The sequence below is a fragment of the Tenebrio molitor genome, chromosome 9 (genome assembly GCF_963966145.1).
Source record: "Tenebrio molitor chromosome 9, icTenMoli1.1, whole genome shotgun sequence".
NCBI classification, from domain to species: Eukaryota; Metazoa; Arthropoda; class Insecta; order Coleoptera; family Tenebrionidae; genus Tenebrio; species Tenebrio molitor.
The window spans coordinates 8002811-8029053 of record NC_091054.1 but is presented as its reverse complement, the minus strand read 5'-3'; the positions used below and the strand labels follow the sequence as shown (position 1 = coordinate 8029053).

Sequence of the window (26243 nt, the reverse complement as noted above, 5' to 3'; positions counted from 1 at the left end):
GGTGTATATTTTGGAGGCCTCGACCACCCCTCGAGCTCCCCCTCGTTGGCGGCGGCGTAATCAAGTGATCTCTCCGGTGGTATTCGGTGATCCGGCGTGGTTCTTTCGGCGAGGCCGCCTTGGGAGGTGCCCCAGGTCGAGGCTCGTCCGCGGCCCCCGGGCGGTCGTCGGTCGTACAATTAAAGAGGCAGGGAGAGGAGTGTCGGTGGGTCTGGATGGCCGGTTGTGTTTTAAAATTATAGCGCACTTTCGGTGGCGAGGAGAGCGTTTCTCTGGTGATGGGGCGAACGGTGGAGCACCTGCCGCATCTCGTTACTCTCCTCGGCTCTTCGATTCTCTCTTTCAGGATTTGCTCCTTTTCTCGCTCGTCGATCTGATAAGGTGCTCCGGATCAGATCGCGACCACACCACGATCGATTAGCATTCTTTACATACTGCACATCATAGCGGAGTAAATGCGCCGATTAATGGGCATGCAGGAATCTGCACGAGGGGGACGATGGGAGTGGAGAGTGGCGCAAGGGCTGTGAGGAAGAGTTCCGAAAAAGGTTCCGTTCGTGTTCAACTTTCTTTTGATTTTATTGCACTGTTGTGGTCTATAAAAAAACAATAAAAGAAAAACATTGAACTACTTACATATTTTAATTATTTCAAATAAAAAATAATTACATACAGGGTGAATACGGAATAATTTTAACCACGAGCTACTGGCTTCATGTAGAACTCGGAAAAAATATTTTTAAAATTCTATGTCAAAAAATAAATTGACATTTAATTTTTGAGGAATTTTTTTAATAGTTGTACGTTTTATAAAACATGATATACAAAGGTGTATTTTAAAAATGTGCTGAAATTTTACCTACGAGGTTGTGGGACAACGTAGAAGACTAAAAGCAACTATAAAAAATTGTACCTCAAAAATTAAATGTCAATTTATTTTTTGACATACAATTTTTTAAATATTTTTTCCGAGTTCTACATGAAGCCAGTAGCTCGTGGTTAAAATTATTCTGTGTATTTCGATTACACCCTGTATATCAATTTTATTACCGAATGGTGATCAAATAAGAAAATAGCAATTTTCAAAGATAGTTTCTTTATTTATTGTTAAGGATATTTATGAACATTTTGTTATAAACAAGTTTACAGTAAATTTTTACGTATTCATTTTCTTATTTCCTTTAAGTTAAATTTAGTTGGTTCATTTAAATTGTTTATTTCCCCCAATTGTTAAACACCAAAGAACCTTTACACCCGGTTATAACAAGAGTGCCTCAAGGATCAGTCCTGGGCCCCATCCTATTCCTGTACCGCGTAGAGCAGCGGTTCGAAGTGCTCGTTGCAGATTCATTTTGTTGTTGTCTTCCCTTTTTGGGCCTTCCGGGCTACTCGAAATGGTGGTTCACCTTAACTGCGTAATGAGCAAAGTGTCGGGTTGAGTTTGCAAATGGTAAATTTCAGGTTTGGGCGAAATTTCGCGTTGTGGGGCTCGCGCAGCCGTCGCATGTCAAGAAAGAATTAAAAGTTCGCCACCAGGACCGGCCCCGTCGGTAATAAGCCGGTCCTGGCGTGTAATTTCGTAAGCCGATACGCTCTCCACCTATAGCAAACAAATTCGAAAAGCGTCATTATCCAGGATTCCAGTTTAAAATTCCTCAATAAAGATAACGATCGGTATTTTGGATGAAATTATCTAATAATTTAGAGGCGATAGGACGAAAATATCGGAGCCCGGTATTCCGACAGGTCCATTATGTGGTAGTAGAGAGGTTGGCAGGGGCCCATCCGGGGGTTAAGAAGTGTTAATAAATATAAATTAAGGGACGGTTTAAATCATCGCTCGCGATTAGAGAGGGCGGACTTGGAGAACCGATCACCCCCACCTCAACAGTAATTAATACGTGGTGCGTCTCTGGAAGAATCTCGCTTCCGCCCCTGCGGCGTGTGCTGAAACTGAATAGGACGCTTCCTGTGGGACGAGGTTTCCTGTATGCAAATCCGCACCTGCTCTACGTAAAGGGCACGCGCCCTCCATGTGCGCAAATGTTTGTGTTGCGGGGCGCGTGGCTGGAATTTCGGGGTTGAGGGAAGATCCGATCTGGAGCGGCACTTCCGTCGGAACCAGGTGGCGGCGCATCCTGCGCGCTCTTTGTGCAGAGTCTCTTTGAGCGAATCCCGTCCGGCCGGCTGTGGTTTATGCTCTTCGGTCGATCACAGAAAATCAATTATAATTGGGAGATGGCCGAATGAGATGAGGGAATACCTGTCGGCGCCTTGTGGCGTCTGCAGCGCCTTGGGTGCGATCGCTTGTCTGGTGCTCTTCGGTGATTTATCGCCTGGCCAAGCACCGTCGTGTTATGTCGATGGCTCTCTCGCTCCTCCAAGAACGCTCTCCTATCTGGATCGTATACCCAACCTAACACGGCCGCGTTTGTCTGCTTCGCCACATCACGACATAAATATTATAGTCAACACGACACGTTGCCCAACAGGTATATTATGGGACGGGGGCTGAGTGAACGCGGAACCATGGGAACCATTGATGGTACCAATAAAACTACAATATACACCAAAACTAATATTTATACACTAAACTTCACTCGCCAGTGGTCAAAGCAAAAGTTGAATTTTCTATTCACAAGATTCCTCCTCCGGGGACGATTCTGACAAAATCGTCCGAGAGTCGTATAACAAAATACTTTGCAAATGACGTCTCAGATGGAGTTGGTTTTGCAGGAAAAGAAAACTTTGTTGTAAATGCATTTAATGTAGTGTTTTGACGTAATGTACGTAGGTATGTATTTTGTACCGTATGTTTAAAAAAAATTCTGGCCAAGTAGGTTATGAAAAACAAAAGCATTTATCACCCAATATTTAACCGGTGCCACTGTGATGTAACACGAGTCGATCATGACACATATCAAAATCAAAAATAGCAAGATGGCCGTTCAACGTTAAAAAGTAAACTTTAGACTTTAGTAGATTTTACAAATATTATTAAACCTTCAAATACTAATAATATTGCAACAAGAGAAATAGGAATTACTGGTACCTTAAAATTTGAAAATTGTAAGTTTGAAAATTGACATTTTACTTAACTGCAGCAAAAAAAATAAATGAGTTCATGTCCGATATATTTTTTTTGTGATCAGTTTGAAGATAAAATAGTATACTATATCATTCAGAGTAGAGGGTCTTTTTGTGCTTCGCCCAGTTGCGGGCCTCGACTTCGTCTCGGTCTTCAATATCTGGGCTTAGCACAACAAACTCACTTCTACTCGTAATGATATAATATACTACTTTTGACGCCAAATACTTTTTTCACTATCACCATAAACAGATGTTTTATTCATTATTTGGGGAGCTTATATGTATTACAAATATTTCCCAATTATAACTACCAGTTATTTCTTTAAAAATGTGAATGGCATACAACAATGTATTTTCTATCACTTTGATAGCTTGGGCCAACTAAGTGCGGTTTATCACTACTTTAATATTCAAACCTAATGACGATCGAACTGATAACCATAAAGTATAAAATGAAAATAAAATTCGGAACCTATAATTCTTCAAGAAGACTAGCACCTTGAACCATAAGGAGTTAACCGGTGAGTAAACATTAGGGTATTAATCATATCACGCACATCAGTCATAAAAGCTGTTGATCTATTGTCATGTTGAGATCGCGATTCTTTATTTCAAGTAAAATTTCGTTTACTTTACAAGTTCACTGTGTTGTGATGTTCCAATGTGGGGAATCTACATCCGGTGAAAAAATATGTTTTTCCAACATCGCTTATGAAAATGATACTTTCATCACTCAATTTAGTGAGGAAAATAGGCGTTTGCATCACTAGTGAGGAAAGAGGAAAGTTTATTTAACAATCTACTACATTAACAATCTACTACCTACTTATTAATATAAAAATTTAAAATACTGTTATTTGCATTAATTGAAACTCCAGATCCGGATGATTCAAAAAATAGGGGAGTAAAATAATTATAAAGAAATTTAAATTTGAGACTCATTTTCATAAGCGATGTTGGAAAAAATAATATACACAATTCGTGATCAAAGTGCGATTTTTCAACTCGCAAAACTATCCTCACTCGCTGGCGCTCGAGAGAATATCATGTATTGCTCGTTGAAAAATAAGGCACTTTCATCACTTATAGTGTAATATACTATTGTTGCAAAAAAGGGTCGTGAAAGGTTTATATAAAACAACTCCAACATTTTCGTGCAAAATTTTGTGTAAACAAATGAATGCTTCGCCGCTGCTTTATTTATTTAGCTCAGAAGCGTTAATTTATGTAAAAGGAATATAGCATTTTTAGAAAAATTATGTTTGATTAAGTTATTCAGTAATATTAATTGAAATGTCACAAAAATATTATACCGTGCGATCAACAATTATTCAGATCAAGGAAAGCTTTGAGATTTTGGACGTATTTCCATAGAGGCTCTGAAATTTGTCACTTTTCCATTGATGACTCCACTTACACAATGAGTGGAGCAAATTAGGCAAGTAAAACGTGTTCATTTTCTTGTTCATTTTTAGAGAAAAACGATGCAGCTCAGCTTCAGTTTAATTTTGTTAGCGGGAGTAGCATTTTGGGGTAAGTCGTTTCAACTTTCGTACTATTGTTGTTAGTAAAAAAATGCAAATTTAGTGGCTGCCGGACTAAAATGTTACGAATGCTTCGATTCTGAATGCAACGACGAAAGTAAATTTACTGAGCTAAATTGTGACGACAAAAAGGAAGCTTGTGTCAGCGCTTACTACAGTAAAACAAAACTTCGAATTAATGTTACATTTTTCTTGAATCGATTTCTTTACAGACAAAGACGATAAGCAATTTTTTAGTAAAACTTGTGGGGACGAAGAACCATCGAAAAATACCTGCAATTTTGTTACTAACACTATGGATGGAGTCTGCTACACCTGCAATGAAGATTTCTGCAATAAAAGCAGCAACAACAGCCAATGGGTTTCTTAAACACGCTCCTGTTACTGATTTAAAATTTTAAAAATTAATACAGACTGATTTTAAAGTTTTGTATGGCTTGGACATCCCTCACAAAAGTCTTATTATAAAAATTTAAAAATGGCAGTAATCAACAGTATTTTTTTTTATTTAAGAAACTGATTCATCATAAATGTCAATATTTCACGTCTAAAACCGTCAATTGTTGTGCTTTTTTAAAGCGTAGATTAATTGGAGCATGTTGACAGCTAACCTAAAATTTAGAGCCAAAAAATCTTTCTTTTTTCTTTCTTTGCAATGTTTTACATTAAAAATAGAATAACTTCCTATTCTCAAAACAAATATCTAAGGGCACCCTTTGCTGAAAACAAACATGTTTAATTATGTCCCGATTAAACATAAACAAATGTCATTCTTGTCAAACGGCGGGAAATTCAAACTTTACACTGTTCTAAACGCTTTAATTTTTCCAACGCCTACTCAGCCCAGGATTTCATTTGAACGCACGATATTTTAAATATCGTATTCTTTTAAAATGAAATTATGAATATGAACTGACATTTACGAACAAGTTAAAATACAACGATTAAAATGTATTCGAACGATAAGAAAACAGACATGATCCTGATTTAAGGCGAAATTAATAAAAATGCGCGTTTATGCAGACAATGAACATTTTTTCAAAAACTCTTATTTTTTCACAATTTCATTTAATCAAGTGAATATGACATTAAGTCAAAATTTACGAAACTGCACAGTTAACCATGTTTTACGTTTTTTAAATTTAATTTAAAAAAACAAATATCCACGTTTGCGTTGCAAATGTATTGTGGGTTGCATTTTCAATTCCGTCGGGCTCATTATCACTCGCGATAATTATCCTGTATATACTGGGTGGTCCAACACTTACCATTTTTGAGGATTGTTAGATTTGCACCTCACCCTTCAATATTATTAAAACAAAGGAATTTGTGTTTATTTATTTTGCTCACGAAAAAATCTGATTAAATCTGAATTTTTGTTTTTCCTTCAATTATAAATCTTTGAATTAAAAAAAAAATACACAGTACCTACTATTGTGGACATGGAATCTTGGACGATTTGTCATTCGATTAATATAAAAATGTAAAACTGGCTTTAGGTGCAACTAACTAACCTCACTTTCGATTTTTGTAATTTTTATCATACCGACTGACATGCCAAAAATAAACTTTCAAATGTCAAATATGTAGATTCAAACGTCAATCATAATGACAATAAAGCGTGGCTTACGTTGACATAAATTTGACGTCTAAGATTCCGTGTCCGCAAGTTTTGGAAAAAATGGAATTTAGAACTTTGTTTTGCAGTGTTAAAAATCGAAAACGATTAGAGATTCGTTCTAACAGGCAGAAAAAAAAATCATAGTATGCATACACTACGTGAATTTTTTAGAACTTTTAGAAAACATTTAGATTTTCCAATCAATTAAATCCAGCTGGTGCGTTCCTACAAATCTGTCAGTCACGCGAAATTAGAGTATTTCGTGGCACTCTTTTGTAGAAAATATTTTGTTCTACAAAAAAGATTTTTGCGCAATTTTGCTTCACCTGCAATAGTTTTCGATACCTACGCTGGCGAAAAACGTAATTTTCAAAACTCTAACAACTTTTACGAATCTCTTAAACAATTTACTGGGTATGCAGTATAAATTGGTCTGATGAAATGATTTGCAGCAGCCGCAGACCCCGGACAAGATTTTTTTTGCCGTTTCATCTGCGGCGGTTGCTACCAAGTAGGACGAAGAGAGGCCCCAGATCCTTCGTTCTTTTGACAATCCACTCGAGATCCGTCATTGCGCGACCTGATAACGCCCTGAAGCGAGGATGTCGCCGCCAATAAATAAAACAAGGCAGGTGCGAGAAATACAGGACATTTCCCGTTCCGTTTCCAATTATCTTCGGTCGAACTGGAACCTCTGAATGATGACGACCGCGGAGGAAATATAAAGATCAGCGTAGCGTTTCCAAAGCTGGCTCGTGTCGGAAATCCACTTTTCGTGGATACACATCCTTTATAATCGTTTTCGGTCGACTGCCGCCATCATAACAATCACCGAGCTCCGTAATGACCACAAGACAATGAACCCGCAGAGGATGGCGGCGGCGACAGGTGACACAATTAAAAAAAATCCAGTTTCGCAGCCGCCCAACGCAACTTCGACTTTCACTCCGACCGCACACGCTAATTACGAAATCTTGAGCATCCCACATCGTAATAATGAATGGAGGGATTTATGAATCGCGGTGTGGGCAGCGGGCATGGCAATGAATGATAATAGTAAAAGACAAAGGATATTGCGAGAACGCCGGATACCGGGCGATTGTGCTCAATGGACAGCTTCCGGTGTTGCTTTTGTCAATGAGACGCACATATGGGCGATAATGAGGCGCGTCGCGGACGTGGACGGCTTACGCACGACGGGGACGACCCCCAAAGCATCAAAATAAGAGGACGAAACTCGAAGTGGCTCGAATGTGAGCAGTGGCGCTGGCGGGGAACCCCCGAGACGCGTGCCCGCCCGGAGCCCCGAGTGCCTTAAATATTTGAGAGCGTTTAAATTTGGGTGTCGCGAGTCGAATCCGAATTGTGCACGTTCGGACCGCATTCCCGCGCCCCGTTTTCGTAGTCCGGATCCTCCGGAGCACCTGCAGTGGCGACCTCGTCCGCTTAACAGTAAACTCGTCGACATTCCGGGAACGAGGATGGAAAATTCCTCGCGTCCAATTAATTTTAATCGTCGGACGGAATTGTCGGAAAAAATGTTTGTTCGTCGGGAACAGTTGTCTATAATTAAGTTTCCTGTTTTGCGTCGTAGACGGAGCGAAACCAGGTGTTGACGCGTGCCTTGCGACAGGTGGCCCTCGTCCTCTGTCTACAAAGGGGGGAACGAGACCGTGACGGGGCCCTTCATCTCGGCCCGACCTTTACTAAAGCGGAAAATGTAAAATGTGCCACGGTTCGAAAGTGCGACGATTTGTGCATTTGTGCACCAGACCAGGCAAAAATCAAAGCTTCCACGACGAGATCCAAGAGATTTCGTTTTGGTAGCAAGAGTCGCGGTGTTACAGTCCAACTTAAAAATGAAGGAAAATAAATAAGATTTTTTAAAGCGACGAGAGTAGAGGATTTTGTAGAGCAATCCTTGCGGCTTTTCTTTTTGCGAATTGCTGTCAGTCCGAGACCACTGCAACTTGCTCTAATCTTCTTGTGTTCCGTTTGTTGTTTTGCGTCTGAGCCGACTTGGGGCATCGACGATGCGAGTCGATTCTTGTGCGAAGAAGTTACGAAAATTGCGATTCTTGATAGAAAAGCACTTGTCACGCTGAGGTCGTGTGTGTAAACTTCCCACTTGTAAAAAAAGCTGTGCATAAGTAACTATTGTGTCACAACAAAGTATAGTTGCAGCATAAGAAACAATTGTAGATAAAAATCTCTTGATTGAGGTAACAAAGAAGTTGGTACCTGTCACAGGACCCTTTTTGTTGGGTACTAATCAAAAGACTACTTTTAAGGAGCTCTAAACAGACTGTCCAACATCTAGTATAATAAAGGTATTATATTTGTTATTATCATATATCGGTGTTCATTTAAATTTCCGGTCAAAGTTGGCGTTGAAGAGTCGATTGTGAACGCACTACGGATTACGGATCACTGATCAGTGGTTAAATCTCGCCTCAGTTTTTGCATTGTTTGTGTTTTTATACGAGTGGTACGTTCACAATCGACTCATTAACGCCAACTTTGATGGGAAATTTAAATGAACACCCGATACTGACCTAGTTCAGATGTCTCGGACCCTTCTAAAACGATGCAAAACTGATAAACTTTGGTGAGGTCGCTGTTTTCGTCTTTATGCGCTAAAATTTTCAAATAAATGCATTAAACTCTTAACGAGTTATTACAATTTTAATTTTCATTAAATGGGAAAAAAAAATAAGAAAAGGTACCAGTTTTTTTTTATTTTCTAAACGTGGATTTCATTTCGAACTTTTTTTCTAAACACTCGCTTTCGTATGTTTGCATTTAAATCACACTTATTAATTATTAAATTATTATTATTGAAATCAGGGTAGGTCCCTGTCAAAAGTTTTGTCACGTAAACGACTGAATTCGTAAATATAACTAAAAACTTGTGGCAACATACAAAATACCTTTCCTCAAGTATGTATACAATTTTGGATGAAAATAGAACTGCACGGGCAGTATTTGAGGTGATTATTGGACAGACAATGGTCTTGGGAATTTGCGATCGTTGTCGAAAAAGTTTCCCTTGCGACCGGCCCACTGTCGATTGTTTGAACGCATTGTATGACGAAATCCAACAATGACATTTAATGCCATTATAATTTTCCATGCGGCCGGTCGCAGTCCTCATCCTTCATGACCGTAATCTGCATGACCGACTGATCCGTCTGAATGCGATTTCGGTAAACGCATTTTGCAAATCCCCTTTGTCGTCACACCGGTTGGCCACAGACGTTTTGACGTCTTCAGCGAGAATTCCGTGTCATTAGTTCGGAAAACTATTTACTAACAAGTGTAACAATCGCAGGAGCGGGCCCCCAGGATTTACGTCTCATTTTGATAGGACCATTGTGGTCCGGCGGGCTTTGTTGCCGCCGACCGTTTAGCCGCATTCCTCCAGAAAAACATCCAAGATCCGCACCTCGACCTATGGCACAGATCACACTAGTTTATGGTGATGGCGATGGGCTCGAGGCGAAAGCGTGCTAAACCTAATGCTCCGCTTTCGGCCAAAAAACGTGGAAAAATCTGGGCGAGATCGCGTTTCTGTTAATAGCCGGCCCGTTTAAAATATTCCAAACATCTTTTAAATTATAATTCCCTAATTACACAGCAGTTTTTGCTAGAATCTTAAAAACTATAATGATCGACGACCAGCAGACATGACTCCGGTGTGTCGATCCGAAGAGGTAAACGCGTGTTCTCCATTCATGTTTTTTCCCTTTTCTGGTAGGGTCGCGGTGGCCGCTTTACCGTTATAATTTTCAAATAAAAATGTTGGTCGTGTTGCGTTACCAAAAAATTTCAATAGTTTCTGCTTTTTTTGTAAATTACACGGGCTCCGGACGACACGCCATGGTTTATTCATGTCTCACTATGAAAAATATAGAATTGAAAAGTTGAACAAACGCTCACAGCATATCAATAAATAACACATCAAAGAATGCTTCAATGGACGACTTGTCATTTCGGTATTATTCGGACTGGCCGGTTTTTGTCGGGCGTAGATCAATGTGTTATTGTTGATTTTTTCACGACTAGTAATTTATCGATCTACACTGATTTTTTTTTATGAGCATTATTCATCAACCAGACAATGAAGAGTCCGTCGATGCGTGCTCGACGTGTCACAAGATACCTGTCATTGATAATGTTGATAAGTCACAATTAAAATCAATATCAAAAATATTTTAAAGCAACGAGAAAGTACCTACAATCAGATCAGCCCCCACGACAATATGGCGGATCTGTCAAATGTTTCTGCTCGCTGGATCCACAACACAGTGTTTCTCACGTGACTGTACGATGAGGATTAGTTTTCTTAAGATAATAGATACGACAATCCGATAAATTCATTGTTTTTTATTTACCAGAAAAATCGTCACTTACATAACCTCAAAATCAAAAAAACTTGAAATTGTGCTGTTTTTACAGATGTAAACGAGAAAACCTTGTGTGACGCTCAATCAAGAGTATCTCCTGTACAGTACAACACACACAAATTTGCTGGGAACTGTCAAAATAGGTTAATAGGTGGAAGAGCCTGATTGCGTCTCAAACTTTTTTGATTGTATCTTTTGAAAAATATGTTTATTTGGAAATAAAACAAGGCAAAGAATAATTTGCAATAGTGAAAGTACACTTTTGTCTCACTTACCTATTGAAAGTGGTATCTTATTTATTTTAATCTCACATTGTGTTGACTACCATTTGACAAATTGTTGAAACATTTTTACTTTGGCGTTAGTGGGTACTAATAAAGTTTTCTAGATATTTCTAAAAGATCCTTTTAAGACATCGATTAGACTAGTGCAAATAAAACAAGTTTTTGTCAGTCGCAATCTATTATCGACAATTATTCTAAAAATATTATATGATTTATCAGGAATCAGATTTTGTTAAATTTTTCCAAAAATAGGTATGTCGTGGTTCAAAATATGTCTTTTGCCGCAAGTGACAATCTCATATCGTGTATCGTGTCGGCATTTGATCACTTTTAACTGTACAATAATAACAAATAAGTAAGTGTAATGCCTTTATTATACATACTATACTGCGTTCATTTAAGCAATGTAGTAATGGCGCCGTTCGTGCGTGATCAGCTGCTGAAAAAGCTCCGCCTGTCGTTATAAGTCGTCTAGAAAATAGACTTCAGTGGTGTAAACCACAAACATTATAATATTCTTCTTGTCATTAACCGTGGAAACTATAGACCTTACACTATAACTGAATCGACTAAATAAATAATGTGCACGAGACTGACACCGAAAGTTTCAGTAAAATAAACGGGTAGAGCCTTGCTTGCAAGCACTCTCTGTCTTTTATCGTAGCATCTCTGTTTAGCATTGTCCAACACCGAGCAAGCAGAGGAAAATCACGTGATTTTCTTACTTTGCTAAAGTGAACGAAGTCTAGTTGTAAAACAGTCTGTTTAGAGTTTCTCGAAAGTACTAATCAAATAACACTTTATTTGATTAGTACCTAACAATAAGGGTTCTGTGACAGGTACCTGCCGAGTTCTTTGTTATCCCAATCAAGTTTTTTTTAACTGGGCATGTTTTGTAGTGTAATTATTTTTATTTCAAATTTAATTGAATGATAATTAAAAAATAATTTAGACATCCTCTTAGAGAAAATACCTAAACATCTGTACTTGTCTTGAGTTTTGGGAAAAGAAAACTTTAGACGTCACAGGAGTTAAATGTCAAGCTGACATTTGTTTTTTTGTTTCACTTCACAATGGACGATTTTGTAATTTTTTCAAATCAGAAGCCATAAAATTTGCTGAGAGGTGAAATATAAAACTAAAGCAACATTTTCACATTTTCAAAAATATATTTTTCTGTTAAATACATATCGTATTTCGAACACTACATCAGATTGTGAGTAGATATTTTAATGTTTTTTAAAAATGTTTTCCTTTTTTTTTTAAATCGAAGTTACAGCTTTTGATTACTGTTTGTAGAAAAGTCAATACATTTAACATTTTGTAAAAATGTATATTTGTTTTTTAACCTTCCACAACATAATGTAACGGGCATTCAAAAACTAAGGTTTGGAACGTGTTTGTCACCACTTACTTACTGCTACTACATGAACAAAACGTCAACTGCGTCTTAAACAGACGTATGACACCCTACATCAAATCGATTAGTTTCTGAACACCCGTTGTCCGAAATGTCAGCGTATTCTAAAAAAATCACGTCAATCAAAAGTACTTTTCGATCAAAAATCTAGTTTTATGGTTCCGTATTTGTTCACTACCGGTGATAAATGTGTAAACCCCCCCGTCCCAACCGCCCCCGATGGCCTCGTTCATCGTCGCCGTCAAACCTTATGACACAAAGCACCGTCTAATTTCCGGCCGTGTAAAATCGCAGAGCAAACACGATCCTGTTTACCGTCAATAACAAACAACCGAACGAGCCAACAACACACAGAGAGCCGTTTAGCGTTTAGAAACGCAAATAATTATAATTCGGCTCTGGACTGATTACAGGGTGGACCATGCCAGAAGTCGGCGGCGCAATCAACAAGAGCCTCGATCGAGCAGGCCGCAGCCCTCTTCTTCTCCACCTCATCTCTCCTGTTTATTAATAACCGCCGTTGTGGCGCTGTCATCCGTGACAGTTATCGCTTTCGGGTGACAGCTGTCGGTTGGGTCAAGCTAGGACGTGACTTCCGCGGTCCGGGCCCTAACTAGAAGCCGGTGCTAAACGCCGGCCTTTATTATCATGGTGCGGCGTCCTTGATATAGGTGGTCCGCGGTCATTAGTGACTATTGCGAATGGCGTTCTCAGCGCCTCCGATGGTGGCTAAAGGAAATGCCTCTCTTCTGTTCGGACCGTGCCGACGCTTTTTTACATGTGCGTAAAGGTGGTATTTCCAACGATTTATTGTTGGAGTAAATGATGAAGAAATTAATCCAATAAATGATTTATCATTCTTTTCGGAAAGGATAATTGAAACTGTCATCCTTAATTTCGGCCACGAAACTAATTTATTTACTTACTTATTTATTTATGTTGCGCTCACTTCAAAGGACTGCACCTTTAATTAATTTCTTTAATTTTTTATACTTGACTTTGTTTAATCCTTTTGCGACGGCAGCACGCACCAACTCTGACGGGAAGTTCGATGCAATTATATGTTAAATTCGATACAAATACATACAGGAGGAAACAATTAATTTCGTAATCTGATGTTCCGGACGGTAATTAAATTAATCCGGGACCGGTCGACGGGAAACGCCAAGACAAGAAGTACAGTCTTGTTAACTCTTGATGACCCAACGAACTGATTCATTCCGTTCCATTTTGAATCAAATTTTTCATTTTAATTCACCAAAAGTCAAAAATATTTTAAAGGTTTTGGATAAGAAAAATACGGTTATCAAAGATTCACTTTAGTATTTCACTCCCTAAGAGGAATCCAACGATGCCAAACTCAGTACCATACGTTGCCTAATAAGGGAGCAATAGTCGATTGAATAATATACTTTTGACAAGCAAAATTCAATCTCTTTTCCCTGTTTTTCCACAAAATTTTTTTTTTTTTTAATTCAGCTATTTACGAATAATTTACTTATGTACTTTTAATTTTGATATGTTGGCTAATAATATGATTATTATTACTACACATCAGTTCCAAGATCTTTTATGATCGGCGACGTAAAGAAATAAAAAAAAATCACATAATTAACGCCTGATTTCACGTGAGCACCTTCCGAAAAGAGAGACATCCAAGTAAAAAGAACACACAAATTGACCACCCAAAATCCAATAAAAGGGCGGTCTCAGTTCCGTTTGTCCCTTTCCTTGACGCACCTGTCTCTCTCCAATCCAACAAATTAGTGTTATTAACCATCTGACTCGGACCCCTCTGCCGCTATGGGTACTACCAACGCGACCAAAAAAATTCACAAGTTAGGAGCACCACCGACGATATAAAGCCATCAACAATCGACGTATTGTCCACGAAATGCAACTCTGATGAGTTCAGAACCAAAACTCTGAATCGCGGTACTGCAATCAGTACCTACCGGACATTTCACAGGGGGCACCACACAAAGTCAACACTGGTTCTTGTGGATTTGGAGTTGGTCATGAAAATCGCAGTACCGTGGAAGTACTCGGGGGTACTGACTCGTAGTAGGTACTTGGAGTCTTGGGCTATCGCGCCGTACTGGTAGGCTAATTGAATATGTGCGATGGTACCGATCGGTACTGAAGATGGGCATCGATGTCTCGGCGATAGGGAGACGAAATGGGAATATCTCGTCTGGGACAGGGCGCCGATCTGACGATAACAAGTGACAAACGTGCTGCACCCATGGCTCCCATGTTATGAATACAAATATGCCGTTTCCATAACACCGCCGACAACCCACTCGTCATCGCAGTTGCCGGGCGATGCGCGCCTGTTCCACGGACCACTTTGATGAAGGCGAGGAATAACAATAAGACACATTTTAATATTTTATTAATGTTCCTCTGATACCCGACCCGACTCCCTCCGCATTTTTCTTCCGACAGAGACCACCGAGACGCGTTTTATTAATTGTCGTTGCTTTATCCTCAACCGACACACGATCCGTTCAAATTTGCCGCCGTTTTCGCAAGTGCAGACATCTATGATCTAGTAGGACAGACGTTTCGTTAATTTTTCGCTTAGTTCTTAGTCTGTGGCGACAAGAAACTGTGGTGGTGCAGCCCTCCGGCATTCCGAGAATCCAACAAAACGAAAAGCCGCATCTGATTAAGTCTCAAATGGAGATTCTTCCACCTTTTTTGGTCATCTCGTGACGTAACGAAATTCTTCGGCGAGCCGGCTTAATTAATTGGACTAATCGCCGCGGTAGCGCCACCGTCACAAACAATCCCGATTGTTCGGTCGTTAAGACGGATTATCGTTGTCATAAACGGTGCGCTCGGTCGCCCCCTTGTCCAAATCCATCCGCTCGCTTCGATATTAAGTGGAATTGACTAATCAGCGGTTGGATTTTTTGATCTCGCACCGTACACATCTACAAGACTCGCCGAAAACCAGTTTCCTGAGTGCCGGTGCAATCATTTTCGCAGTGGGCTTATCTCCTCGCCGAGAGAGAGTGAGTCTCAGGTAGGTAGTGGGCCTCTGATGAAGGTGCACCACCCGCGTTCGGCCTTGAAATCGACCGTCGTCGCAATGCGAAGAATTCGCCAGGTTCATCGCGACAAAAACAAATCATCGGGATTTTTGCCGCGGACTCTAAACGCAGGCGGCGATCCGATGACATTTCTCCATATCTGTCAAATTTCGCCGAGTCTCACGGGTCACCAGGTGCAGGAGTGGTGCTGTTACTGGGGGCCCTGGTGTCACAGACCTGCATGCTCACCACTCTCACGTCCAGTCGAAATCGGTCACAAATATTAAACTGATAATTTGAGAGACTACCAATAAAAACAAAAGATCTCATTTTTGGTGCACGTCGAAGTGCTCTAGAGGAGGACGTTCCTAATTACCCGCTCAAGGTGACAATCATACCGAAATATTTTTATTATGAAAATGTTATGTAATATCATAATTCTTTAACGACATTGTTTGTAAAAGTGTACTTTTATTGTATGATTCCTCTTTAAGCCGAGACAGATGAACGTCAGCCTTTCCCAAATACGGTCCTGGTAAAAAGGTAAAAAAGCCTCCACCACAACGTGCCTGGAGTAATAAACAAATGACATAATAAATCTATCGCCACGATTCTCCCGAACAGCCAGACATCAAAGGCTTTGGCCAGCTAGGCCCACCGCGATTAAATGACGTGGGGGCGTCTGTATACCTGAACGTTTGACATCAGCCACTCCTTTCCTTGAAAAGTGAATGCGTAGAGTAAACCGGAGCGGCGGTCACAACCATCGCTTGTATGACATATTCGCAAGTATAGTTGCGGCATTCAGGCAGGCCCAATTAGTCGGTCTGGATGTGAGATTTTCGAGTGAGACATTGTGCCACCCCGGGGTGCGCCACACACCTCGACAAGGTCCTCTCCCCTCCAAGGCGAGGGACAATGCGTCCGGAAAAAATGCGTCTTTCACGGGCCGGACCGACTCACTGTTGTGACTACTTTGTCGGTGTGAAACGGGCATAAAGAGTACCGGATTTGACCGTGTTATTTATTGCTTGTCATACTAACGAGGAATTTGAAAAATGTCATTATCGTGGGCGGTTTGTTAACTTTATGGTTAATCAGATGAATTAGGGGGGCGATTTGTTAGAGCGTGGCACCTTTCGAAGCCCCCATTACCATAAATCAGCCTCGTTTTCGGTTTTCGAACGTCGAAAAACCAACCGGCCGCGATTATAAACAAATTACGCCGTAATGGAAAAATAATGAAATGCGAGGGTACGAATTTAAAAAGGTCATCACGTGCATTTAACATGCAGACGACGCGCCAACGGACATAAATGTGCATACCGCGAGGTAATGTCGGTAATGACAGGATGCAATGATACGGCGGGCTTAATTGAAATTTTCGACGGGGTGCCAACCCCATCGACCAAAAATTCCCACACTTGACAGTCTTTGTGTTCTCCCCTTCTGTCTGCGAATAATTGCGTTAACTGAACAAGCTTGACTTCAATTACACCCTCCATGGAGTTGTTTTTGTCCAGATCGACTTGATCAAACCTTCTATACGAATGGGGTGCGCAATACAAAGCGAACAAACAAACACACAAAAAATCGACCCCTTTATCGTACGACGCACAAAGAAAGCTATTAAGTTGGACAAAAAACTCACCACGTTGACGAAATCTTGGAACGTTATGGCTGGAGTGGTGGCAACCCTAGCTTTTTCCAACAGAATTTCTCGCTTTCCGGTGCCTACTCGATGGCGGAATTCCGGATCGGACATGGCTGTCATCAGGTCGGACCAGGGGATTTCGCCAAAGCCCTCCGGGTCGTACTGAACATACGGAATAAGGAAAGGGAAAAAGAAACAAGAGTCGGGGTTTTACCTTGTCGAAAAACTGGCGCCATTGCTGAAAAAAAAACCAGTTGATACTTAAAGTATTGTCACCCGTTAATGGGAAAGGAGTGGAAAGAAAAGTGTGACAAATCCAGAGAAAAGAGAAAACACAGGAATAAGAAGAATTCAAATTTAATGTTCACAGGAAAAGAGTAGGAAGGAAAGTGAGAAGTATAGAGAAGAATCGAAGAATTAAAAAATAGAGAACACTGAAAGAGTCTTTGTTTTGAGGAGAATTTATTTACATCTCTTAGTAGAACTCTTCTCAGTTCGACTTCGTCGGATTCGCTCGCTAAATCGGTGTGGTCAGTGTCGTAATGATCCGGGTCGTGATCCGGAAACGAAGCCAAAGATCCGGTGATTGTTGCGATATGTCCGGGTTCGATACCGGATTCTTCGGACTGTGCATGCGTCAAACTAGTTCTCAGTATGGTCGTAGAGGGCGACAACCTGTGGGGCCATGCCGAATGTGATAGCATAGTACTGTACCCTGCATAGGCCGGTTTGCGCCTCGGCTAAATCTGAATAAAAAAATTAAATTTGAACAATAAAAAAGGCATTTTCTCATCACTCAAACAGTTATCGACAAATCAGTTAACATTTAGATATATTTTGTCTACGAAACACGATTAATTTTTAACTGAATCGAAGTGTTAAATATAAACGTTAAAATAATTAAAAAAAAAAAAACACGAAAAGATCTAGTGTGAAGTATTCGATTGAACTTTAGTACTTACCTCTAAGTACTAAAATGAATTTCTCTATTGAATGCAGTCTTTTGAGTGGCAATGGACGAAAATCTATTTTCCCTCAAAGAAAATTCGAATTTTTCCAGAAAACTGAGCAGGTTCGGTGCGCGGATTAAAGAAAAAAAGCATAAAAAGGCGAAAAACAACAAAAACAAGCCACTTTCCCTTCGACACTTTCCGCACTGTCGGTATTTGTGCTTTCCCCAAACGTCAACTCGAAATTTCCCTGCTGTAGAAATTCATCCTTGCAAGGTTGCGGTTCGATCCTGCTGCAATCTCGTTCATAAAAGCTCCCTAATGTATTATCCTTTTTAGGGGGAAAATCGTGCGCTCACTTGTAGGGTTTCATTGATTTTAAAACGTAGCGGATCGGTGCAAGTTTTCGAGTGAACTGTGCGATTCTGAAGACGAAAACTTACAAGGGCCGCAAGCCAGTGAGTCATCGTAAGTGTGATTTAACACACTTCCGGTATCACCTTTAATTTAAATTAAATCCATTTAGTATTTTAATTTCTGTCGGGTTTGTACTTTTGTTTATTATGAAATGTGACGTCTAGTGGAAAATGTCATTGTGATGTGTCAAAACAAAAAGAATTTAATGGATTATTAATTAATATTCGGACCTATACGAGAAACATTAATAAATACAAAATGAATATCATCGAAGAAAGGACATTTGAGATTACTAGCAAGCTAGAAAAGGTAAATAATGTAATCAAGTGACATAACCTCACTTTGTTGTCGTAGGAGAAAGCGAATTTGTCACTCCTAACGGAACGGTTGAAAAAAAGCTCGCAGCTAACCAAAGGAATCGATACGATTTTAAACACATTTGAAGAGCGTTTGTCTAGACTTGAAGACACAATTTTGCCTGTTTACAACGATACAGAAAATTTGCAAAAGTCGCAACAAAGTATCCTTGATTCACGCCCCCCATCGTTATCGCTTTTTTTTAAATTTATCCTTGACTTGTCCCACAGACATTGATCGCACGCTGGTACTGTTAGACAATGTTATTAGTTATTACAATGTACCCAGTGAGGTAGAAAGTGTGATTGAAAAAGGGCCAGGAGAAGGTGGTGTTGACTTAGAAGAGTATCTTCATTCATTAAACAGACTGTCCAAAGCTCAAAAATATTTTGAAAAACACATCCCCCAAAGTGTAGAATTGGAAAATGTTGTATGTACTTAGGTTTTTTTTTCAACCTTGTACATAGTGATGTTTTTTTTTTTCAAGAGCACTTTGTTCCTCAAAGGCAGTGACAAACTCAACTCTGAATTTAAAACAATTCTGGACAAATACAATACTCCTATGTTGCCTGTAGTACTCCTGGATTTAATCAATTTGGATGGTAATGATAATATTTTTTTCAACTAAAATCAATCTGATTCCTCTTAGATTCAGGCAATAAGGAGTTGAAACTCCCACCGGTTCAAATTCCCGAACATACCAAATCCTATTTGATCAAAGTAGCCAACTGGCTGCTGGACAACGGTCGCGACGAGTACTTGACAGTATACGGGAAGGTGCGAGGGGCGGTTTTGCAACGTTCTCTCACCATGTTACGCAACCATCAGAAGTCTGTGAGCGGGGGCAGCGTTCACGGTGTTGCCAGCTCTCCAATGTTGGTAAAGTCGTCTCCAACCGCGCAAAACAAAATCTTACCACTTTGATTTAGCGCCCCAAGTTTCAAAATCGACACGAAGCGACGAGAAAACCGTCAACCAGACGCTTACACCACGCTTTTGAACGCAAAGCTAATAGAATGTTGCTGAAAGCGTCTCAAACCTTCGAACACTCGACGGGCTTGACTTTGGGAACCAGAAGGGCGTCTTCCCATCTCGGTAAAAAAATCTGTACCAGTGTCGGCAACTAAAATATCAAAATTCCCCAGATGCGTCGTACAATGGGGAGGAATACGACAACGAACAAGAGATGGAGAATTATCTGATTTGTGTTATTGCTTTGCACAAATTGATGCAAGTAGAGCAGTCTTTGATTAAGGGAATCATCGCGTCGGCACATCAACCCCGCGTCTTCGAATTAATAGTCAGGGAGGCCATGGACACCATAGTTCAAGATGGTGAAGTAAGTATGACGGATGTGGATTATTGGACAGACAAAATTAACTCATTTGGTAGAATATCGTGTCACGTGCTAAAAAATGCATAAGTCGCCACGATTTCGGAACGGTGCTTGTCGTCTTTCCCATTTTGAAACAGTTGCGTTCGCTCAAGCCGGAATTCGAGCGAACCGTCGAAGAATGCGATCTGAACGTTAAGTCCAAGTTTGACTCCATCTTGGGGATGCTCCATTCCACGGTAAGAGCGCTCTCTGGGTAATTTTGAGTATGACAGTGTTACCAACTGCATTTGTTTTTAAATAATGTCAAATTTGTTGTCACATTAGGGGTCAAAAGCTCTGGAGGACTTCATAGAAAGCTTGAGATCAGACTCTGTGACACAACTACCGAGCGACGGCACCGTCCACGAACTGACAAGTAACGTCATAATGTTTCTGGAACAACTTTTGGACTACACCGACACTATCGGCATGGTTTTGGCACAAGATCCGAGCTATGCGAGACAGTTGGACAAGCTGAAAGCCGCTGACATAAATAAGGCCCTCTTGGGATTGTATATCAGTAATTTTTCGTAACACTATTTTTTCATATTTTTCATGTTGTAAATTGTAGAGAAAGTTCTAGTACAGTTGAATCACACTCTCATCAGTAAAAGCGAACAGTATAACGATGCGGCTTTGAAGGCTATTTTTAGGTTAAATAACAACAATTACGTCTTGAAGTCATTGCAAAGAAGCTCACTTTTGGAGTTGTATTTAATTTCCGAGCCCAAGTGTGAGGAGTACTATTACACTTCGATCCAGGAACACAAGAAAGCGTACTCGCAAAGGTGAGTTACGTCTAGAAGTGGCGCCCTCTGAAATGTTGGTTTCATAGTTGGGGGAAGCTTCTGAATTACATCTGGTGCGACGAATCTCCAGGAAATTTGTTCCACGGAGAGAAACTCAGAGACAAAGATAGAGCCGTGATTAAGGAAAAATTCGCTGTGAGTGAATAATTTTACGATCAAATGGTTAAAAAATAAGATTTGTCTGTAGGGTTTTAACAAGGAAATTGAGGATATAGCGAAAGTTCAAAGAGGGTACTCTATACCGGACGTGGAATTGAGGGAAAGTATTAAGAGAGACAATAAGGAGCTCGTCATCCCCAAATATAACTCATTTTATAATACGTAAGCGCTATGGAGTGTCGTAGTTGAGACTACGTAAATTTTTTCAGGTACGCTACTGTTCAATTTACGAAAAACCCAGAGAAATATATAAAACACAAACCCGATGAGGTGTCAGCAGTTATCGATCGCTTCTTCGATGTAGCTGCGTGATATATTTGTATGTTTCCCATTAAGAAATATGAAATGATTATCGAGAGAAAAATATTTTGGATGAAGAGAAATGTGCGGGTTGAATGTATTCCTCAACTGTCAAATATCAGCTGTTTATTGAATTTTTTTAATCAATAAATCAAGTTAACTGATAGTCAATTTATAGGAAAAATGCCTAATAAAATGTTGCAGAAGTACAATCGATTGGCTGTTATTGCAAAAATGCTTTATTTAAGTAACTCCCCTTGCAACCTGTCAGGCTGTCAATTAGCTGTCAAATCAGCTGATAAATAATGGTTCAACGTTAAATAAGTAACTGTTTGGTTCAAGGGCCGAAGGGGAGAGCCCTTTAGTTTCGTGTGATAAATTCATCAATGATAATTGTCATTTCCGCGACGTTGACGTTGACATTGACAGTTGGGTAACCTAAGATGCTGGAAGCCGAATCGGCTCAATTAACTAAAGATTGCGAACTTTTTCAGCTCTCATACGTCTATCTGGACAACAGTAATGATAAATTCCGCTATCAGTGTCCCATCTGTTTGGATAAGTTCCGTCAGAAGAGCCACTTGCAAAAACACAAGCGACTCCATGACGTAGCCCCACACTTCCCTGAACACGAGACTCCTTTCATAATCGACATCATAAGCGAGCAGTTCCCTTGTGTCAACTGCAGGGCCATCTTCAAACAGAAAAGAATGCTCAGCGCTCATGTTAAATCTGAGCACGCCGGCAAGTCCTTCATCTGTGAAATCTGCACGAAAGACTTCAAGACCAAACAACAGCTCCGCACCCACGAAACTGTCCACAGCGAAGTCAACCCCTTCGAATGCAACTTCTGCCACAAAAAGTTCAAACGCAAACCGCTCCTCAACGCCCACCTGAAAAGCCACAACGACGTCCGCGAACACGAGTGTCTGATGTGCAACAAGCAGTTCAAATTCAAGCAGCAGCTCCAGAAGCACGTCCTTCTGGTGCACACTGACATCAAACCCTTCTGCTGCGCCGCCTGCGGCAAGAGCTTCAAGCTCAAGCAGACTCTACAAAACCATGAGAAGGTGCACTCGGAGACGAAAGAATTCGTCTGCGAGATTTGCTACAAGGCGTTCAAGCTGAAACAGCAGCTGATGAATCACCTGAAGATGCACAGCAACGTCAAGCCTTTCCAGTGCGAGGATTGCGACAAGAGTTTCAAGTTCAAGCAGCAGCTGCAGAACCATCAGTTGGTGCATTCAGGTGACAAACCCTTCAGTTGTGAGTACTGCGGCAAAGCGTTCACCTTCAAACAGCAACTACAAGTGCACGTTAAGATTCATCTCGATCTGAAGGAGTTCCAGTGCGACGTTTGCGACAAGGAGTTCAGAACAAAACAGCAGTTGCAGGTGCATTTAAAAACACACAAAAAGGACGCCGGGTTCGAGTAAATTGTTGTGATGGTTTTGATAAGCTTTCGTTACAAGCTTCAATGTTATTATTTTATCACCCATAGGATATAGATTATAGTTTACTGCGTTGCGTATTTATTAACTGTATTCCAATGAAATTATTACGTTTAATAAAATTTATTATTATTATTACCACGCTACATACAGGACCCCAAATGCCCAAATACTAAATTTAATGGTTGGGGGAAATTTGATTGGGTTAGGGTTATACAATTTATTTTTTGACATAGAATTTTTTAAATATTTTTTCCGAGTTCTACATAAAGCCAGTAGCTCGTGGTTAAAATTATTCCGTGTATTTCGATTACACCCTGTATATACAACGTGTCTCAGAAGTACATTAATTTTAACTGGTAATAGAACTCGTTAATAGCAACAATATATTTTTTTCCTAAATCTTATAGTTATCCAATTAAAATTATTGAAAGATTTGGCACAAATTTCGTTACCCACCTATGGAGATTACTTGCGTTGCCGTTGCCCACAAGCGAAGAACAAAAAACAAATGCAAGAAAACTTTCACTTGTTTCTTGCGAACATAAGTACAGCGGCTACCGCACCCGTTGCTGTAACCTTTATGATAAGGGTGGAAGAAAAAAAAGAGAATCATATGGTAGATATTAAATGGAAACAATTTTAATAATAAATATTTTAAACTGACCCTAATGAAGCGCCCATACCCAAATAATGACAAAATGTCTCCTGAAATTAGTATATTAATCCGTAAAAATTCTATTCTCATGAAGTAATCAGAGTAACCAGTAATCACTAACCATTACAAGAAGTGTTCAAAGATCAAAGTGACCGCCGTTATTGTCAATACAATAATGAAGGCGCCGCCGAAATGATTCTTCCACATTTTCCAGCATTCTTCTATTATTGCAAATTGTTGTGACAGCATTTTCCACCCATTTTCTTAAAACTTCAATTGTGTCAATTGGGATCGAATATACCAAGTCAACTCCTACATGTACCCCCATAAGAAGTAGCACAGAAATTCTCTAGACTCGCAGAGCACCCCGACGCTTCACCATTCACTAACACAATATCTATGTATTCACTACTCGAAAATAAACTAGCCATTTTCACAAATCAACACGTAAACATCTGCTTTGTGGAGTCGGACAAAACTAACTAAAAACTACACCTCGGCCGCAGGGCGGAAAAACTGTACTCTAAAAACACAATTTTGTTTTGTTGATTTTACAAAATAGTATATTAAGTATAAAGAACGGTAATGACAATGTACGGATCGAAGACAATTGTTTGGAGGAGGAGCTTGCGACGACTCCAATATTGTCTGAGATCCGTACATTGTCATTAACGTTCGTCATGCTTATGAGATTTTTTGCGCGATTGAATATTTATTACAAAACATTCCTAACTAGAATGCAATGCGATACGACGCCCTTCACATCGTGTTGCCACAATGTCAATTTTTGTATCGCGTTTCTAAGGCAATCTGCAAACAACTACCGCCATTGCAGTTTTTGTGCGCAAATATCGCCAGTTGTGTTGAAAAACAAGCAGTAAAATGAGTGATATTAGTGATTCCGAAAACGAAGTGGATATTGTAGAAGAAACTTTGAATGCGGGGTGCGTCACAAATAAAGAATTTTTGAAACTAACGACCTCAACGTGTAATTAAGAAGACAAGGAAAATTTGTGGTATGAAAATTTTGATAATACTAATGTCGCGGCAAGTTCGCTAATATTATTTCATTGCAGCGGCAAGGAATGCCGACCACAAGAGCCGTGTGAGTTTCCAGAAATTGCTAACATCTTGTCTTCACCTTCTGTCTACATAAATCAAGAATTTTCGAAACCAGCAAACTCAATATGAAATCAAGAAGACAAGGAAAATCCGGGGTATGAACATTTTGACAATTCTAATGTCGCGGCAAGTCTGTTACTAAAATTGTTCCATTGCAGCGGCAAGGTAGGCCGACTACAAGACCCGTGTGAGTTTCCAGAAAGTGCTAACATCTTGTCTTCAACTTCCGTCTACATAAATGAAGAATTTTCGAAACCAACGATCTCAATTTGTAATCAAGAAGACAAGGAAAATGCGGGGTATGAAAATTTTGACAATGCCAATGTCGCGGCAAGTTTGCCAATGCTATTTCATTGCAGCAGCAAGGAAAGGCGACTACAAGAGCCGTGTGAGTTTCCAGAAAGTGCTAACATCTTGTCTTCAACTTCTGTCTACATAAATGAAGAATTATTTTCGAAACCAATAACCTCAATGTGTACCTAATCAAGAAGACAGGGAAAATGCGGGGTATGAAAATTTTGACAATGCCAATATCGCGGCAAGTTTGCTAATGCTATTTCATTGCAGCGCCAAGGAAAGCCGACTACAAGAGCTTTATGAGTTTCCAGAAAGTGCCTCCACATCTTGTCTTCAACTTCTGTCTACATAAAAATTATTATAATAATCGATTAATTTTGAATAAACTTTACTTACCGTTCTAGAACACCAAAAATTACTTACCATCGAGTTTATCGTTAGCAACGAGTAAACAGAGCTTACCATCTTGGAAACAGACGTGGTAAACAACCAAATAGAGTACAATCGCGCAAAAAGTATTATTTCACGGTCACTGTCATTGGGTCAAATAACTAGAAAATGCGAGTAAATAGACAGCTAATTAATTTATGGGGGGGAATAGTATTTTACATTACAAGCCAGGTAAAATGGTTTTTACTGGCGAATGGAGGATATAACTGACGAGTCGAAGACGAGTCAGTTACCTCCTTGAGCCAGTAAAACCAGTTACCTGGCGTGTCTTGTATAATATTTTATTTGTTACTAAATTGTAAACAACTAAATAAAATTAAAAATGATCAAATTCTGTTTTCTTCCAAATTATTGCTCAAAACTCAGAAACCTTAGAAGTACAATTACTATGACAACGCGCCGTTTGTTCAAATTGTTTATTTCCGTCAAGATTTTTTCTCAAATGAACGTACCAGAAGAAATCAAAAAGGAAGCTATAAACGTGGCTTCTAGTTTACTGCCAGCGAAGTCTTCAGCAAGATATGAACGAGAATATGAAGAATTTAAAAATTGGCAGAAAAACAATAACGTAACTGGTGTAACGGAAGACGTTCTTTTGGTGTATCTTCACCAACTATCAGACAAATTTAGCCCCAATTCTTTGTGGTCGAAATGGTCCATGTTAAAAAGCTGCCTGGAAATTAAAGAAACTGCTGAAGTTCGCAGGTTTGTTTTCCTATTACAGACGTTGTCAAAAAAGTGATATTTTAACTTGACATTTGTAGATTTCATAAGGTAATTGCTTTTCTCAAGAGAAAAAATGAGCGTTACGTGCCGAAGAAGGCAAGGGTTTTAACAAAAG

At 39.8% G+C, this 26243-nt stretch overlaps 3 protein-coding genes and 2 long non-coding RNA genes across 7 annotated transcripts in view; 4 read left to right on the top strand and 1 right to left on the bottom strand.

Annotated features, from left to right (window-relative positions):
- The window catches only part of stet (stem cell tumor), a 49081-nt gene extending 30926 nt beyond the window's left edge, over positions 1-18155 (bottom strand). Inside the window, exons 1-4 of the mRNA XM_069059430.1 lie at positions 18020-18155; positions 17528-17803; positions 17272-17295; positions 17055-17219 (exon numbers count right to left, since the gene is read on the bottom strand). Coding sequence (XP_068915531.1) covers positions 17055-17219; positions 17272-17295; positions 17528-17761 — 423 coding nt within the window. The 5' untranslated portion in view covers positions 17762-17803; positions 18020-18155. The remainder of the gene's footprint in view (positions 1-17054; positions 17220-17271; positions 17296-17527; positions 17804-18019) is intronic.
- Positions 3458-5004, top strand: LOC138139333 (uncharacterized). Its single transcript, XR_011162273.1, has 4 exons — positions 3458-3611; positions 4566-4623; positions 4678-4791; positions 4847-5004. It is a non-coding gene; the product is annotated as an uncharacterized lncRNA (long non-coding RNA).
- Positions 18156-18345: 190 nt separating the features above from the next.
- On the top strand, positions 18346-21636 carry Exo70 (exocyst complex component 7). Its single transcript, XM_069059426.1, has 14 exons — positions 18346-18475; positions 18534-18733; positions 18779-18944; positions 19012-19211; positions 19269-19383; positions 19431-19660; positions 19711-19876; positions 19927-20120; positions 20174-20353; positions 20442-20676; positions 20728-20944; positions 20992-21100; positions 21153-21286; positions 21334-21636. The coding sequence occupies exons 2-14, from the start codon at positions 18683-18685 to the stop codon at positions 21434-21436; spliced, it is 2100 nt and encodes a 699-aa protein (XP_068915527.1). The 5' UTR covers positions 18346-18475; positions 18534-18682; the 3' UTR covers positions 21437-21636.
- A 20-nt stretch (positions 21637-21656) lies between these two features.
- On the top strand, positions 21657-23013 carry LOC138139229 (gastrula zinc finger protein XlCGF26.1-like). Its single transcript, XM_069059433.1, has 2 exons — positions 21657-21852; positions 21919-23013. The coding sequence occupies exons 1-2, from the start codon at positions 21811-21813 to the stop codon at positions 22858-22860; spliced, it is 984 nt and encodes a 327-aa protein (XP_068915534.1). The 5' UTR covers positions 21657-21810; the 3' UTR covers positions 22861-23013.
- Positions 23014-23357: 344 nt separating this feature from the next.
- Positions 23358-25358, top strand: LOC138139232 (uncharacterized). Of its 3 annotated transcripts, XR_011162244.1 has the most exons (5): positions 23363-24549; positions 24610-24750; positions 24814-24954; positions 25015-25162; positions 25223-25358. It is a non-coding gene; the product is annotated as an uncharacterized lncRNA (long non-coding RNA). The 3 variants fall into 3 exon arrangements; XR_011162245.1 differs by having other exon boundaries at positions 23358-24750; positions 25018-25162; XR_011162243.1 differs by having other exon boundaries at positions 23360-24750.
- Positions 25359-26243: the final 885 nt, after the last annotated feature.